Source organism: Coregonus clupeaformis, chromosome 29 (assembly GCF_020615455.1).
Source record: "Coregonus clupeaformis isolate EN_2021a chromosome 29, ASM2061545v1, whole genome shotgun sequence".
Taxonomy (NCBI): domain Eukaryota; kingdom Metazoa; phylum Chordata; class Actinopteri; order Salmoniformes; family Salmonidae; genus Coregonus; species Coregonus clupeaformis.
This window is the reverse complement of record NC_059220.1, coordinates 49,721,190-49,738,806: the sequence shown is the minus strand read 5'-3', so window position 1 is coordinate 49,738,806 and position 17,617 is coordinate 49,721,190. Positions and strand designations below refer to the sequence as shown.

The following is a 17,617-nucleotide window of genomic DNA, read 5'->3' as shown; positions in this document are numbered from 1 at the left end:
TTGTGTTTGGCATATGTGAATAAAGAGGTTATATAGCCTACAACACAAATAGCCACAAGAGGTAGGCCCCACAGCTCAAAAGCAAAACTGTAGGGAAAAACTGTAGGGAAGTATAGACTATTATTCTCTACCTTTCTACAGGTCAATGGGTGCAAAAACAACAGGAGTTATTGAGGCAAATTGTTTCCTGGTTTTGAATTTGCAACGACCAATTCTCCCTGGGCTGCGTCATTCCAACAGATGCTTAACCATTTTGCAGAGGCTTTGGCAAACGATTTAAAGATGTAAGATCATGACTGAGTAAAATGCAAATACTGAATCAGTCCGTATGGGACTGTGCCACTGAAAGTGATTCCATTTGGCTGGTGCAGGCTATTCTGTGCCCTTTAGCACACAATGGCATATAGCCCTCAAACTCAACTCTGGACCTCAAAGCCAGTTCCACTGCTTTTTGTCATTGTACGCCTCTAATCAGGGACTGATTTAGACCTGGGACACCAGGTGGGTGCAATTAATTATCAGGGAAAACAGAAAACCAGCAGGCTCCGGACCTCGTAGGGTAAGAGTTGAATACCCCTGGGATACACTTTTTTATTTTTTGTATTCAGTAAGGACACTGCAGTAAGACTGGATATGGGTAGGCTACTTCCCTTTCCTCAAAATCCTGGATCATCAGTGTTCTCCCCCTCATAAAACTCTGAAATAAAATGAGTCTACTGTTGGATGAATACAAAAGGGTTTGACAAGGTAAAAATCTGTCGTTCTGCCCCTGAGCAAGGCAGTTAACCCACTGTTCCCCGTTCGCCAATGACGTGGATGTCGATTAAGGCAGCCCCCCGCACCTCTCTGAATCTAAGGGGTTGGGTTAAATGCGGAAGACACATTTCAGTTGAATGCATTCAGTGGTACAACTAACTAGGTATCTCCCTTTCTCTTTAAAATATATAGTAAAAATCCCAATGTATTTTTCTTTACTAAGCCTACTTCTGATTCTGTTCATTGTCTTTTTAATAAGCCCACATTTAAATAGGCATCCATACACCTTTTTCTATGTATTTTTTCATTGTTTCAGTATTTTATCCAAGGTCAAGTTTATTTGTGTGCAAATAAGTTAATAGATTGACCGAGTAATGTACCCTTAATAATTTCCAAAAGTGCCTATAATCACATAAAATAAACTCAGAAAAAAAAAGAAACGTCCTCTCACTGTCAACTGAGACAAACTGAACAAGTTCCACAGACATGTGACTAACAGAAATGGAATAATGTGTCTCTGAACAAAGGGGGGGTCAAAATCAAAAGTAACAGTCAGTATCTGGTGTGGCCACCAGCTGCATTAAGTACTGCAGTGCTCCTCATGGACTGCACCAGATTTGCCAGTTCTTGATGTTAGATGTTACCCCACTCTTCCACCAAGGCACCTGCAAGTTCCCGGACATTTCTGGGGGGAATGGCCCTAGCCCTCACCCTCCGATTCAACAGGTCCCAGACGTGCTCAATGGGATTGAGATCAGGCCTCTTCGCTGGCCATGGCAGAACACCAACATTTCTGACTTGCAGGAAATCACACACAGAACGAGCAGTATGGCTGGTGGCTCCTGAGTGGCGCAGTGGTCTAAGGCACTGCATCGCAGTGCTAACTGTGCCACTAGAGATCCTGGTTCGAATCCAGGCTCTGTCGCAGCCGGCCGCGACCGGGAGACTCATGGGCGATGCACAATTGGCCCAGCGTTGTCCAGGGTAGGGGAGGGAATGGCCGGCAGGGATGTAGCTCAGTTGATAGAGCATGGCGTTTGCAACGCCAGGGTTGTGGGTTCGATTCCCACGGGGGGCCAGTATAAAAAAAAAAATGTATTCACTAACTGTAAGTCGCTCTGGATAAGAGCATCTGCTAAATGACTAAAATGTAAATGTAATTGTCATGCTGGAGGGTCATGTCAGGATGAGCCTGCAGGAAGGGTTCCACATGAGGGAGGAGGATGTCTTCCCCGTAACGCACAGGATTGAGATTGCCTGCAATGACAACGAGCTCAGTCCGATGATGCTGTGACACACCGCCCCAGACCATGACGGTCCCTCCAAATCGAACCCGCTCCAGAGTACAGGCCTCGGTGTAAAGCTCATTCCTTCGATGATAAACGCAAATCCCTTCCATCAACACTTGTGAGACAAAACCGCGACTCGTCAGTGAAGAGCCCTTTTTGCCAGTCCTGTCTGGTCCAGCGACGGTGGGTTTGTGCCCATAGGCGACGTTGTTGCCGGTGATGTCTGGTGAGGACCTTACAACAGGCCTACAAGCCCTCAGTCTCTCTCAGCCTATTGCGGACAGTCTGAGCACTGATGGAGGGATTGTGCGTTCCTGGTGTAACCCGGGCGGTTGTTGTTCCTGTACCTGTCCCGCAGGTGTGATGTTCGGATGTACCGATCCTGTGCAGGTGTTGTTACACGTGGTCTGCCACTGCGAGGACGATCCGCGGTCCGTCCTGTCTCCCTGTAGCGCTGTCTTAGGCGTCTCACAGTATGGACATTGCAATTTATTGCCCTGGCCACATCTGCAGTCCTCATGCCTCCTTGCAGCATGCCTAAGGCATGTTCACGCAGATGAGCAGGGACCCTGGGCATCTTTCTTTTGGTGTTTTTCAGAGTCAGTAAAAAGGCCTCTTTTAGTGTCCTAAGTTATCATAACTGTGACCTTAATTGCCTACCGTCTGTAAGTTGTTAGTGTCTTAACGACCGTTCCACAGGTGCATGTTCATTTAATTGTTTATGGTTCATTGAACAAGCATGGGAAACGAGTGGTTAAACCTGTGAAGTTATTTGAATTTCAATGAATTATCTTTGAAAGACAGGGTCCTGAAAAAGGGACGTTTCTTTTTTTGCTGAGTTTATATGGAGAGAACTTTTCAGACCCAGTTCCTGGCAGTTTGGCAGCACTGTTTTATTGCTTGATGTTTTCCTTTTCTTTTGCCTGAGGAAGAGCGTTTGTTTTGTCCAGGATGCAAGGCCTTGGGGTCCTTGCCAGTGTCTGGACCTGCCTGCCGATAGCGTGCAAGATCGTGGTGGCACTCCACACAACGGACGACACAAACTGTGCCCATTAAAGCAAGTTCTTTCCAGAGCCTCACCAACATTGCTGGCAGAATGTGTGATTTGTGGAGATTAGGATTTTCAGACCACAATAACTTTAACACCTGTGAAAATGGGCGGTGTTACCCTGGCGCACAAAGTGCGTGTGTGTATCACTCTGCATAATAGTAACACACTCACCACCCTGCTTCCTGTGTGTGTGTGTGTGTGTGTGTGTGTGTGTGTGTGTGTGTGTGTGTGTGTGTGTGTGTTGCTCTCCATACATAGCATAGTCCTACTTGTACAGCATTGGAGGCTGCTGAGGGGAGGAAGGCTCATAATAATGGCTGGAATGGAGTCAATGGAATGGTATCAAAAACATCAACGATGTGGTTTCCATGTGATTGAGACCATTCCATGGACTCCATTCCAGCCATTATTATGAGCCATCCTCCCCTCAGCAGCTTCCACTGTTGTACAGGTGGTCCAGTGCAAATTGCTGACCCCCCCAGGAATGGTGTGTGTGCCAGTATATTGGACTAATAATTATTTTTTGAATGGCTTCCAGACATTATGTGACAGATTTATGGCAAATCCCCTCCTCCCGTTTGACACCTCTCCTGTCTGGAAAAATACTGCCATGTGTGTATGTTTCTCTTCTTCCTCTCTGGCAAAAAAACAGGAAAAATGAGAAATAAAACACCCTGCGCTGAAGGAAATAGAATTGTGTAACATCAGAACATTCTGAACTACCCTTGAGTTAAAGGGATAGTTTGGTATTTTGGCAATGAGGCTCTTTATCTACCTCCCCAGAGTCAGATTAACTTGTGGATGGAGTCTCTCAGTTCAGATTGAAGGAAGTTTCCCGCTAGCGTTAGTTCATTTGCTAAATAGGGTTAGTGCAATGACTTGAAATCTATGGGAATAGCTAGCTGTGTCTATAGACTTCCAGTAATTGCGCTAACGCTAGTTAGCATTGGCTCGCGAAACTACCTCTAACTTCCTTAATACTGGACGCAGCTACATAAAAGTAGAGTAAGGACTTTAGTTGTGCTCCGTATGATATTATACTCTGCTCAGCTCACTGACAAACTGATGTGAGAATCGCTCAGGTTGTTGAAAGAACATTGGTGCAGTAACATTAGGATATCAGGGCCTGCGTCAGTAGAGCAAAGTATTATTGATGAATGGAATGTTAGGCGCAAGTGTATAAAAGTGTGTATTCTTATTTTAAATGTATGTATCTCTGTCCTTGAGTTGATACCTAAGTATCTACTGTTATGTGTGTGACTGGCAGACGCTGCTGGGTATGAATGTGGTGTAGGGGAATGAAGGTGGAAATGTAAGACACGTTGCTGAGGTGGAAACCATTAAGTTGAAACTTTAGAGGGAGGAAACTCCACACGATTTAAGGTTGCTGAGTTCACGTATGTAAACTCTGATCACGCTGGCTGAGGTGAAAGCTTCAGCGGAAGCCAAGGACCTTAGGTAAAACTCCCATCTGATTCTGGTTCATTTTATATGAGCAGGAGCGTAACAACTCCATCTGATTCACGTGCACCTTGTTTATTTTATGAGCAGGTCCAAGGCCTAGCACAATACCTCAGATAACCCTTCATGGGTGGTAGACTACAAGCCGTTACACTATACCTCAGCTAACCCGTTAAGGGCGAAAGACCGTAACAAGGCTCAAGATTCAAGGCCTGGTTATTTATGCATGTTCATGAATGTTGCATTTTACCTAATGAAACAAACCCATAGCGGGTGGTAACTGTAATAAAATACCTTCAAGTTTAAGAGATGACATGTTTCCCCAGGAAACCCATTGCGGGTCGTAATTGTAAAAAGTCTATACTTTAACCCAGGATAACCGTTTCGGGCGGTAACTATAAGAAACAAGGTAGCTTTATTCACGTCAGGGGAATTTACCGAAAAGTCAGCCTACAGATGTCAGATCTTGATATGACTCATTTTGTCTCAGGAGCAAAGTAATCCTGCAGCAGTAGGATTTGAATGTCTATTTAATATTTTGAATCGACGCCAGGGGGCAGCTGGAAGCGGTGTTTGTAGGCTATACAATAATTTAGACTGCAGGTCCACTGGGCATCAGTTCAAGTAGCCTATGTAGGCTATGTGCAGGCTACAGTGTGTCTTGTGTGAGTTCTTATGTGGATTATAATAAATGGACAATATTTGTAAGGGGTAGATGTATTTTTTTAAATGGAAAATTGTTTTATTATATGTTCAAGCCAAGCAATAGGCTAACTACATTCATGGCTACCTCAGTGCGGTCCAGTGGGTACAGCCGCTGACAACAGCGCACATAAGCTAGAGTAGGCATGAGTTTGAATGCGGTCCACTAATGCCCTTTGAATTTTTGGAGGGACTAGTACTTTTCTAGTTACTTTCTTCAGCCCACAGAGAGTAACTTACTTTTTACTCTGTTACATTTTACCAAATCACTTAAGTTACATAGTTTATTATTATTATACTGAACAGAAATATAAATGCAACATGCAAGAATTTCAAAATGTGTACTGAGTTACAGTTCATATAAGGAAATCAGTCAACTGAAATAAATTCAATAGGCCCTAATCTATGGATTTCACATGACAAGGCAGGGTTGCAGCCATGGGTGGGCATTGGATGGCATAGACACGCATTGGGCTTATTTTCGCGAGAGTGAGCCCTCTCGCTCTGTCTCTTCCTTTCTGCCTGTCCTGCTTGCAACCAAAGTCTTTCAAGATATGTTCGCCCTCTGGCTGGTATTGTCATCAGAATAATTTTTTTAGACTAAGGGTGATTTTATCGATTTTACAAACATTCTGTACAACAAAAATAAAGTATTTCCTCGTTTACCATGGCACATCTACTGTGGCAATTTATCCGACGCTTTGTATGAATGTTAACTAATGTTGGTGAACTGTTATTTTATTTGGTTACTATTTATGTTACCCAAAAGTATATGCTATGGTCATTTATTATCAACAAAAATAAGAAATGACCCTGTCCATATTTCAAATGTCTAACTACATCAAGTAAATCTGGAGATTGCATTATTTGTGCCAGAAGGGCTTGGGCCGGAATCGAACCCACGCCAACACGGTAGGCCAAATGTGCGCCCTGAAGGCAGTGGCCCTAACCAATAGATCACAATTGAACTACGTTTTGACAGTTCATTCGTAACCTTAGGATACACTAGACATTTTTTTATGTTGTAGCCTAGTTGAGACCAATAACAATATTGTGTTAATTAAGCTATATAAAATTACAGTTGTTGATATGGGTGGCTGAATTTCAGATACATTTTTGTACATTTGAATATTGCAGTAATAGGACATGGGCCTATAGCGGTTGAGCAAGAGGGAGCATTATTTTAAGATGGCAAGCCCTTACCCCAATGACTCGACTGCCCATGAATGGAGAGGACAACTGCTAATGTTTTGCCAATCACAAGGCTCATTTGAATTAACTAAATGCATCAGGAAAACCATCTGCAACAAAAGAGGGATTAAGTTAAGATCCGATATTTGTATTTGCAACACACCTCCATTTTCGTGTTACACAAGTTTTTCTAACTTATGGGTGAGTTTTTAAAATGTTTTCTCTAAATAAACAATGTTGTACGATTTAAAGGACAAATATGCTGCATTTCAAATAGTCAGCAATAATCTAATTAATTCAGGGCTTGTGAAATTATACCTAGGCTAAATATAAGCCTTCCACAACCACTAATAATGTAATTATTTTATCAAAATAGTTTAACCTGATTTTTTTTGTTGGATAATAATCACTGATCTGGCTTTTCAGGCTGTCTATAAAAAAGCCCTTTTTGTTACAAATTTATTCAGAACCATGCAAAATGTACATTCACTAATAATTACTAACTTACTGTAGCAGGCATTATAGAAAATTAACACAGGTCTCATAAACAATCTCTCAAGCACAAGCCCAGGTGCTAGTGAGTAGCCAGCTGATCTTTCTATTTCAATTTTAGCCAACATGGATCTATTTGCTAGTTAACAAGGCAGAACAGTTGAATTGTTATGAACACACCCTTCTGTCCATCTCCAACTGTTTAAACAGCATGCTAGCCTGTCCACTTTGTTCAGATGTTGAAATCAAGTGGCCTACATTTTGGTTATTTTTCTGTTTTTAAACAACTAATTGACCAATATCAGTTCAAATATTTGAATTCCATTTAGTTTTTTTCTGAGCTCAAAGCGCAGTTTCTCTAGAGATAAATCAGATCAAGCCCGACTGTGCAATATAGTAGGGAGTTGTAGTTTCCAACAGGCCAATATTTTACGTAGTTAATTGCAGAAAACGTGGTAATGAACTACAATGGCCATAATTCATTGCGCGTCTACATCTCCGGTCTGTGTGCGAGACCGAGAGAAGAACGAGCAATCCAGAGGGACAGAGCTTCGCGAGGTATCTCAACCTGAAAATACATTATCTAAGTCAGGGGTTCCCAAACTGTGGGGGGAGGCGCGCGGCTTACTCTTGAAAGTTGTAATAGTAGAATACACAAAAGTGCAATTTCGCAATTGGGTAGTGCATCATCAGTTCCTATTGTCATGATAGTGATTGCATACCTTACAGCGCTATTTATAACTTGTCAGAAATGTTCAGATCAACTAGCCCATGTCAGCTAACATTATTTTATTTAGGTTTTTAGCCCATATATATTGTTGTCATTTTTTTTGTCACTCAAATATCACATGAATACACATTAGACATGTGTAGAATTGCAGGAAATAAGCTTTAAGCCTGCAAAATTCTCTCTACCAACAAGAGGGGTGTGAACAGTTTGTGTCATGAACAGTGCTTGTACCAATAGAAATAGACTGGGGGGGGCGGGATGTTCCCCAATGCTGGAAGGGGGGCCCCGAGTGAAAAAGTTTGACTGATAGTTGGTATTGAGCAGTCATAAAAAGTATGCCTTATTTACTTTGAAGAACTACTGAAATAGTGATTTTGTCAGACAGCATAGGCAGCAGCTCTATAGAGATGAGATGATGACTTGGAATAAAATAAAGCCATCAAATAAAACAAATGTAATATACACAACTGAAATATTTTATTAAAGTAATGTAAATAAATGATTGTTAATAAGTGATAAGAAGTAATGGGCAGTCACCACCATCATGGGACTTGTATACATTTTTTTATTCTGTGTTGTTACAGCATTAAACCCACATTATGCGTAGTGCATTTCATGTCTAAAAATATAATCAAAACCAAAATTGAAAATCGTGATTATTTTTTAATAATCGAACCAACCTCGAAAAGGACTAATCCCTCAGCAATAATGATACCAAAACAATACACAACAAAAACAATAATAAATACAGTGTATTCAGAAACTATTCACATCCCTTTGATATTTTTCCACATTTTGTTGTGTTACAGCCTTAATTTAAAATTGATTAAATTGCGATTTTTTGTCACTGGCCTACACACAATACCCCATAATGTCAAAGTGTAATTATGTTTTTTCAAAACGTTTAAAAACTAATAAAAAAAATAAAACGGAAATGTCTTTTGAGTCCGTATTCAACCCCTTTGTTATGGCAAGCCTAAATAAGTAGAGGAGTCAAAAGTTGTTTAACAAGTCACAAGTTGTATAGTGTTTAACATGAGTTTTTTTTAATGACTACCTCATCTCTATACCCCACACATACAATTACAGTGCATTCGGAAAGTATTAAGACCCCTTCCCTTTTTCCACATTTTGTTACATTACAGCCTTATTCTAAACTGGAATAAATAAAAATGTTTCCTCGTCAATCTACACACAATACCCCATAATGACTAAGTTTTTTTTAAATATATTTCTTTTTGCTGATTTATTAGAAATATAAAAAATATATACCTTATTTACATAAGTATTCAGACCCTTTGCTATGAGACTCAGGTGCATCCTGTTTCCGTTGATCATCCTTGAGATGTTTCTACAACTTGATTGTAGTCCACTGTGGTAAATTCAATTGATTGGACATGATTTGGAAAGGCACACACCTGTCTATATAAGGTCACACAGTTGACAGTGCATGTCAGTGCAAAAACCAAGCCATGAGGTCGAAGGAATTGTCCGTAGAGCTCCAAGACATGATTGTGTCAAGGCACAGATCTGGGGAAGGGTACCAAAACATTTCTGCAGCATTGAAGGTCCACAAGAACACAGTGGCCTCCATCATTCTAAAATGGAAGATGTTTGCAACCACCATGACTCTTCCTAGAGCTGGCCGCCCGGCCAAACTGAGCAATTGGGGGAGAAGGGCCTTGGTCAGGGAGGTGACCAAGATCCCGATGGTCACTTTGACAGAGTTCCAGAGTTCTTCTGTTGTGATGGGAGAACCTTCCACCTATCAGGCCTTTATGGTAGAGTAGAGGGATCCTTGATGAAAACCTACTCCAGAGCGCTCAGGACCTAAGACAGGGGAAAAGGTTTACCTTCCAACAGGACAATGATCCTAAGCACACAGCCAAGACAACGCAGGAGTGTCTTTGGGACAAGTCTCTGAATGTCCTTGAGTGGCCCAGCCAGAGCCCGAACTTGATTGAACATCTCTGGAGAGACTTGAACATAGCTGTGCAGCGACGCTCCCCATCTAACCTGACAGAGCTTGAGAGGATCTGCAAAGAAGAATGGGAGAAACTATCCAAATACAGGTGAGCCAAGCTTGTAGCGTCATACCCAAGAAGACTGAAGGCTATAATCGCTGCCAAAAGTGCTTCAACAAAGTACTGACTAAAGGGTCTGAGTACTTTTTGCTTCATCATTATGGGGTATTGTGTGTAGATTTGAGGGGGGAAAAACTATTTAATCCACTTTAGAATAAGGTTGTAACGTAACAAAATGTAGACAAAGTCAAGGGGTCTGAATACTTTCCGAATGCACTGTATCTGTAAGGTCCCTCAGTCTCGCAGTGAATTTCAAACACTGATTCAACCACAAAGACCAGGGAGGTTTTCGAATGCCTCGCAAAGGGCACCTATTGGTAGATGGGTAAAAATAAGAAAGCAGCCATTCAATATCATTTTGAGCATGGTGAAGTTATTAATTACACTTTTGATGGTGTATCAATACAACCAGTCACAAAAAAGATACTGAGTTGCCGGAGAGGAAGGAAACCGCTCAGGGATTTCACCATGAGGCCAATGGTGACTTTAAAACAGTTTAATGTCTGTGATAGAAAACTGAGGATGGATCAACAAGATTGTAGTTACTCCACAATACTAACCTAATTGACAGAGTGAAAAGAAGGAAGCCTGTACAGAATACAAAATACTCCAAAACATGCATCCTGTTTGCAATAAGGCACTAAAGTAAAACTGCAAAAAATGTGGCAAAGAAATTAACTTTTTGTCCTGAATGCCAAGTGTTATGTTTGGGGCAAATCCAACACAACAGATCACTCTTAATATTTTCAAGCATGGTGGTGACTGCATTATTTTATGGGTATGCTTGTCGTCAGCAAGTGAGTTTTTTGGGGGATAAAAATAAACAGAATAGAGCTAATCACAAGCAAAATCCTAATAGGAAAACCAGGTTCAGTCTGCTTTCCAACAAACACAGAGACATTTACCTTTCAACAGGACAATAACCTAAAACACAAGGCCAACTGTACATTGGAGTTGCTTACCAAGACGACATTCAATGTTCCTGAGTGGCCTAGTTACGGTTTTGACTAAAATCGGCTTGAAAATCTGTGGCGAGACTTGAAAATGACTGTCTAGCTATGTTCAACAACCAACTGGACAGAGCTAGAATAATTGTGTAATGTGCAAATATTGCACAATCCAGGTGTGCAAAGCTCTTAGAGACTTACCCAGAAAGACTCACACTTGTAATCACTGCCAAAAGTGGTTTTAACATGTATTGACTCAGGGGGTTGAATACTTATGTAATCAAGATATACAGTACCAGTCAAAAGTTTGGACACACCTACTCATTCAAGGGTTTTTCTTTATTTTTTACTATTTTCTACATTGTAGAATAATAGTGAAGACATAAACTATGAAATAACACATGGAATCATGTAGTAACCAAATAAGTGTTAAACAAAGTAAAATATATTTTATATTTGAGATTCTTCAAATTGTCACCCTTTGCCTTGATGACAGCTTTGCACACTCTTTCAGTTACTGCTCTGTTCAATCGTTGGGTATCTTTTGAGTTCAATATCATTACATTTTTGAACATTTGTATGTGAAAAAATTTAGACAGCCATGTATGCATTAATGAATCAATTATACAATCAATTAATTTAATATTGTTTTTACCAATTTAACTACAAAACAACATAATGGTAATCATATATTTGAATGGTAAATCTCTATTGCTAAACTCGGTAAATCAAGATGTAGCCTCGGTCTATTCACAATACAGGTGAATGCGTAGAGTTACTGAGAATATTTTAGCTGATTTCATTACATTTTACATTTGAGATTTTAGTCATTTAGCAGACGCTCTTATCCAGAGCGACTTACAGTTAGTGAGTGCATACATTTTCATACTGGCCCCCCATGGGAAACGAATCCACAACCCTGGCGTTGCAAGCGCCATGCTCTACCAACTGAGCTACACTGGGCCTCATTTCATGGGGCTACAGATAATAAACAATCCCTTCCATTTAAGACCTATTTTATTGGTAACTGCTAGTAGAAAATATTATTTTATTGTACTGATCAACAACATTTACATAGAAGAAGCAATCTCTTATTTTATAAAAATGCGTGCTGTCTCTTTAAGAACGTAATGACATCATTCATGAGGCAGAATGTGTCAGTGGAATATGACTTTGTGGCTATGGAAACTAGTGGACACCAGTCGGGAGATGAAGAAGTGAATGAGTTTTACGTACTAGGGTAGTGAATTCAGCTACTAAGATAGCAAGGAAAGTTAGCCTACAATTAAAGCTGGTAGCTACCGGTATCGTCTCGCATTTTAAAAGTGTTCTAGCCTGTATGGACATTGTTTTGTGAACAGTAATGAACAGTTTCAACATTCCTAGATGCCGTGTTGCATTACTCAAGTGTGTAAACTTCTGTGCAGCATGAGTGGGGAGCAGCCCAGACAACTCCACTTACAACTCTAATGTAAGTGGAGCAGGCACTTGACTCTTCGCGCTATAAAAGGTCTGCGCTGATAGACAGACTTGAACCTCTCAATCACGTGAGACACATTTAACAGAAGTACCGAATGTAACAACATTTTTAGGACAGAACCGTTTTTTCTTTTGTATCGAAAAAGTACTGATGTTTTGGTATACCGTGCAACACTACTCTGAGGAAGTAGATAAAGGGGTTAATTGCCAAAATCCCGAGCTATCCCTTTAATAGCCCTTCCTATAGGGTTATTCCATTGGATTTCGATCAATTTTTGACATTACATTTACATTTTAGTCATTTAGCAGACGCTCTTATCCAGAGCGACTTACAGTTAGTGAATACATACTGGCCCCCCGTGGGAATCGAACCCACAACCCTGGCGTTGCAAACACCATGCTCTATCAACTGAGCTACATCCCTGCCGGCCATTCCCTCCCCTACCCTGGACGACGCTGGGCCAATTGTGCGCCGCCCATGAGTCTCCCGGTCGCGGCCGGCTGCGACAGAGCCTGGATTCGAACCAGGATCTCTAGTGGCACAGTTAGCCGCATCCCTTTTGATTTGAACAAAACTTTCCATATCTATTTGCCCATGGTAGAAGTGGTCAGAAAGTGACTTTTTTGACCTGAATGCAAAAACATTTAGGAGATCGAGGTGCTCAAAGTTGACCCGTTTTGCATACCCCACCCTACCATGAAACATCAATTTCTTCATCACTGGAAAATATAAACGGGGGACTCCCGAGTGGCGCAGCTTTTGATTTGAACAAAACTTTCCATATCTATTTGCCCATGGTAGAAGTGGTCAGAAAGTGACTTTTTTGACCTGAATGCAAAAACATTTAGGAGATCGAGGTGCTCAAAGTTGACCCGTTTTGCATACCCCACCCTACCATGAAACATCCATTTCTTCATCACTGGAAAATATAAACGGGGGACTCCCGAGTGGCGCAGCGGTCTAAGGCACTGCATCGCAGAGCTAGAGGCGTTACTACAGACCCGGGTTCATTCCTGGGCTGTGCCACAACCGGTCGTGGCCGGGAGTCCCATAGGACGGTGCACAATTGGCCCAGCATCATCCGGGTTAGGGGAGGGTTTGGCCAGGGGGCTTTATTTGGCTCATCGCGCTCTAGCGACTCCTTGTGACGGGCAGGGTGCCTGCAGGCTGACCCCGGTCGTCAGTTGAATGGTGTTTCCTCCAACGTGTTGGTGCGGCTGGCTTCCGGGTTAAGCTGGTCAGTGTTAAGGAAGGTGGTTAGGCGGGTCATGTTTCGGAGGACGCATGACTTCGCCTGTCCCGAGCCCGTTGGGGAGTTGCAGCGATGAGACAAGATCGAAATTGTGGAGTAAAAGGGGGGTAAAATACCAAACAAACAAGAAAAAATACAAAAGAGAGAAACGCTTGAGTTTGAAATCATTACAAAGCTTACAAACAGGGTTGTCAAACTATTTAATAATTTCTTGAAAACATTTCTTTTTTGTCAAATATCAAATAACGCCTAAACTTCTTTCATTTTCACATATGTTGTAGCTTAGACCCTATTTTACATCATCTGAGGTTTTTGTGTTGTGCCCGCCATCGGTTGAGACACAGCATACTCTTGAATACAGGGTGGGTGTCATTTAAATCATAGAAATATAATATATAATTCATAGACCCCTGCAATTTAGTTGGTACCTCATTGAAATGTAAATTGAATTGAAATTTTAATAGCCCCATAACATCAAAGACCCACCACCATATTTTACAGTAGGTATGGGGTTCTTTTCTGCTCATGCATTCTCATTTCTACGCCAAACCCACCACTGGTGTGCATGGCCAAAGAGCTCTATTTTCATGTCATCCAACAAATGTTAACGCCTGAAATTTGCTAAACAGCATTGGCACTTGGATTGGAACCGGTGCTTTTAGTCAGATGATATGGAAAATAAAGCTCTTTGGCCATGCACACCAGCGGTGGGTTTGGGGGCGAAATTAGAATGTATGAGCAGAAATAACCACATACCTACTGTAAAATCTGGTGGTTGATCTTTGATGTTATGGGGCTATTTTGCTTCTACTGGTCCTGGGGCCCTTGTTAAGGTCAATGGCATCATGCACTTTACCCTGTACCAGGATATTTTAGCCAAAAACCTGGTTTCCTCTGCCAGGAGGCTGAAACTTGGCCGTATGTGGATCTTCCAGAAAGACAATAACCCCAAGCACACATCAAAATCCACAAAGAAATGGTTAATTGGCTAAATATTCTATATTTTACAATTGCCATCTCAGTCTCCGTACTTCAAACACATTGAAAATCTGTGGTTTGAATTGAAGAGGACAGTCCATAAGCGCAGGATATCAAGGATCTGGAAGGATTCTGTATTGGGGAATGGTCTAAGATCCCTCCCAATGTGTTTTCCAACTCATAAAACATTGTAGGTTCAGTGCCGTAATCCTCGCAAGGTGAGGTATTGAAAACAGGGGTGTCAATAATTTTGCCCCCTACTTTTTTGCGAAAACAATAAATCAAATAAAAACTTGTTAAACAAAATATTTCTCTGAGTAATTGTATTAGTATAAAATAATATAATTTCCCCCTATTTTTTTTTTGCATACAATATAGCGCATTATTTTATACAGTAATTTTTGCCAATCTTTATCAAGGGTGTCAATAATTTTGGACCCCACTGTATATCTATGATTTCAATAGGTTTCCTATGGAAGATTGACAGTATCATTTAAAACAATTGATATTCTTATTCTAGTCATCAATTTAAAAATGTATTCCCATTTTAGTACATCTATCAGCCTGCAACATGACATCCACCCTGTATTCAAGAGCATGCTGTGTCTCAACCGACACAACACAAATACCTCCGGCGTAAAATAGGGTCTAAGCTGCAACATATGCGGAAATGAAAAACATCTGAGTTCACACGTTTTTAGATAATTGCTTTTAAAGGTTAAAAAAAGGACAATTTGTATTATAAAAACATTTTACATTTTAGTCATTTAGCAGACGCTCTTATCCAGAGCGACTTACAGTTAGTGAGTGCATACATTTATTTTACTTTGACAACCCTGTTTTTAAGCTGTTCATTTATATAAAACTCAACCATTTATCTTTTCCAGTGATTAAGACAAGGATGTCTCATGGTAGGGTGGGGTATTCAAAATGGATCAACTTTGAGCACATCTATCTCCTAAATGTTTTGGCATTCAGGTCCCAAAAATTACTTTCTGAACACTTCTACCATGGGCAAATGTGTATAGAAAGTGTTGTTCAAATCAAAAAGGGTGCAGTCAAAATGCTATTGAAATCAAATGGAACGACCCTATATTGACCCAGTTCTAGAGTAGCCTATTCAATCCCCCTGCTCGGTTAATTTCCGTATCACAATTGGTAGACTATTCTGTGAGGGCCTATGGCAAATTGAAAAATTCCAAGCATTTAACCAGAACAACATGATTGTCTGGTTTTATTTTTCAGGCCTTGTAAATGTTTGAGTGTTACTGGAAATAGGGACTCGGTGGTTGGGTTTGTCAGTGGTATGTGGTTTTGTTCTTCATGCACAATGTTTTTGGAAAAGAGTAGCCACCTGTTCTCATTCTTTCATAACAGTGCAGGTCCATTTCATCACAAGTTACATTACACAGAGTTGAGTGTAAAACAGCAGAGTGATTGGGCAAAACAGCTAAGAGCTCATGTTGATGCAGGTGGTCATCAATCTCTTCAGCTAGAATCAGTCATTGTGTTCACCTAAGGTCTTAATTCAGTTGAAGCAGCATTGTAGTATACATGTTTTCCCCATCTCTGTAGAATCTACCTCTTTTCAGAATAATAAGTGTTTGTGTGTGCTCGCTGCTTGAGTAGTAAACATTGCTGTGGTGGGCTGAATTGAATTCCAGAAATCTTCCTTTAAGTGTTCTGTGACAAAGCTGACTTGTGATCATTCTGTTCTTTCTCAGGGGACGTCATCTTCAATGCCAGGGATCCAGAACTACCTCCAGACTTCATATTTGGAGAGGACGCAGAATTCCTGCCAGAACCCTCAGAACTCCCAGTGAGTACAATATCCCACCTCACTCATTTCCCACAATCCCCACAGCTTAGCCAATTCATCACCCTGGCCTAATGTGAATAACTCACCAAAGTAGCTGCTCAGACACGTTAAGTGTGGTGAGCAATAGAAGGCAGATGACACTGCTGCTCTGGTTTATTGTCCAAATGGTTGGGCCATTCTGTTGTTTTGATGCCCTTTTATCTGGAACTCAAGTGCCGTTATTGATATGTGAGGATGAGTCAGAAGCCATATTGACCCAACGACCTCCAATGTTCTGTTGAAAAGGCGTTGGTGCGTTGCGTAATCACTTCTTCTGTTTGTGCTGGCCTGCATGTCCTCCTCCCTTCTTTAGAAAACTGTCGATTGCTAATGGTTTCCTTATACAGTGGGGAGAACAAGTATTTGATACGCTGCCGATTTTGCAGGTTTTCCTACTTACAAAGCATGTAGAGGTCTGTAATTTTTATCATAGGTACACTTCAACTGTGAGAGATGGAATATAAAACAAAAATCCAGAAAATCACATTGTATGATTTTTAAGTAATTAATTTGCATTTTATTGCATGACATAAGTATTTGATACATCAGAAAAGCAGAACTTAATATTTAGTACAGAAACCTTTGTTTGCAATTACAGAGATCATACGTTTCCTGTAGGTCTTGACCAGGTTTGCACACACTGCAGCAGGGATTTTGGCCCACTCCTCCATACAGACCTTCTCCAGATCCTTCAGGTTTCGGGGCTGTCGCTGGGCAATACCGACTTTCAGCTCCCTCCAAAGATTTTCTATTGGGTTCAGGTCTGGAGACTGGCTAGGCCACTCCAGGACCTTGAGATGCTTCTTACGGAGCCACTCCTTAGTTGCCCTGGCTGTGTGTTTCGGGTCGTTGTCATGCTGGAAGACCCAGCCACGACCCATCTTCAATGCTCTTACTGAGGGAAGGAGGTTGTTGGCCAAGATCTCACGATACATGGCCTCATCCATCCTCCCCTCAATACGGTGCAGTCGTCCTGTCCCCTTTGCAGAAAAGCATCCCCAAAGAATGATGTTTCCACCTCCATGCTTCACGGTTGGGATGGTGTTCTTGGGGTTGTACTCATCCTTCTTCTTCCTCCAAACACGGCGAGTGGAGTTTAGACCAAAAAGCTCTATTTTTGTCTCATCAGACCACATGACCTTCTCCCATTCCTCCTCTGGATCATCCAGATGGTCATTGGCAAACTTCAGACGGGCCTGGACATGCGCTGGCTTGAGCAGGGGGACCTTGCGTGCGCTGCAGGATTTTAATCCATGACGGCGTAGTGTGTTACTAATGGTTTTCTTTGAGACTGTGGTCCCAGCTCTCTTCAGGTCATTGACCAGGTCCTGCCGTGTAGTTCTGGG

At 41.4% G+C, this 17,617-nt stretch overlaps 1 protein-coding gene across 1 annotated transcript in view; it reads left to right on the top strand.

The window, feature by feature from the left end:
* The window catches only part of babam2 (BRISC and BRCA1 A complex member 2), a 187,648-nt gene that overhangs the window by 7,946 nt on the left and 162,085 nt on the right, over positions 1-17,617 (top strand). The window contains exon 4 of the mRNA XM_041855638.1: positions 16,138-16,232. Coding sequence (XP_041711572.1) covers positions 16,138-16,232 — 95 coding nt within the window. The remainder of the gene's footprint in view (positions 1-16,137; positions 16,233-17,617) is intronic.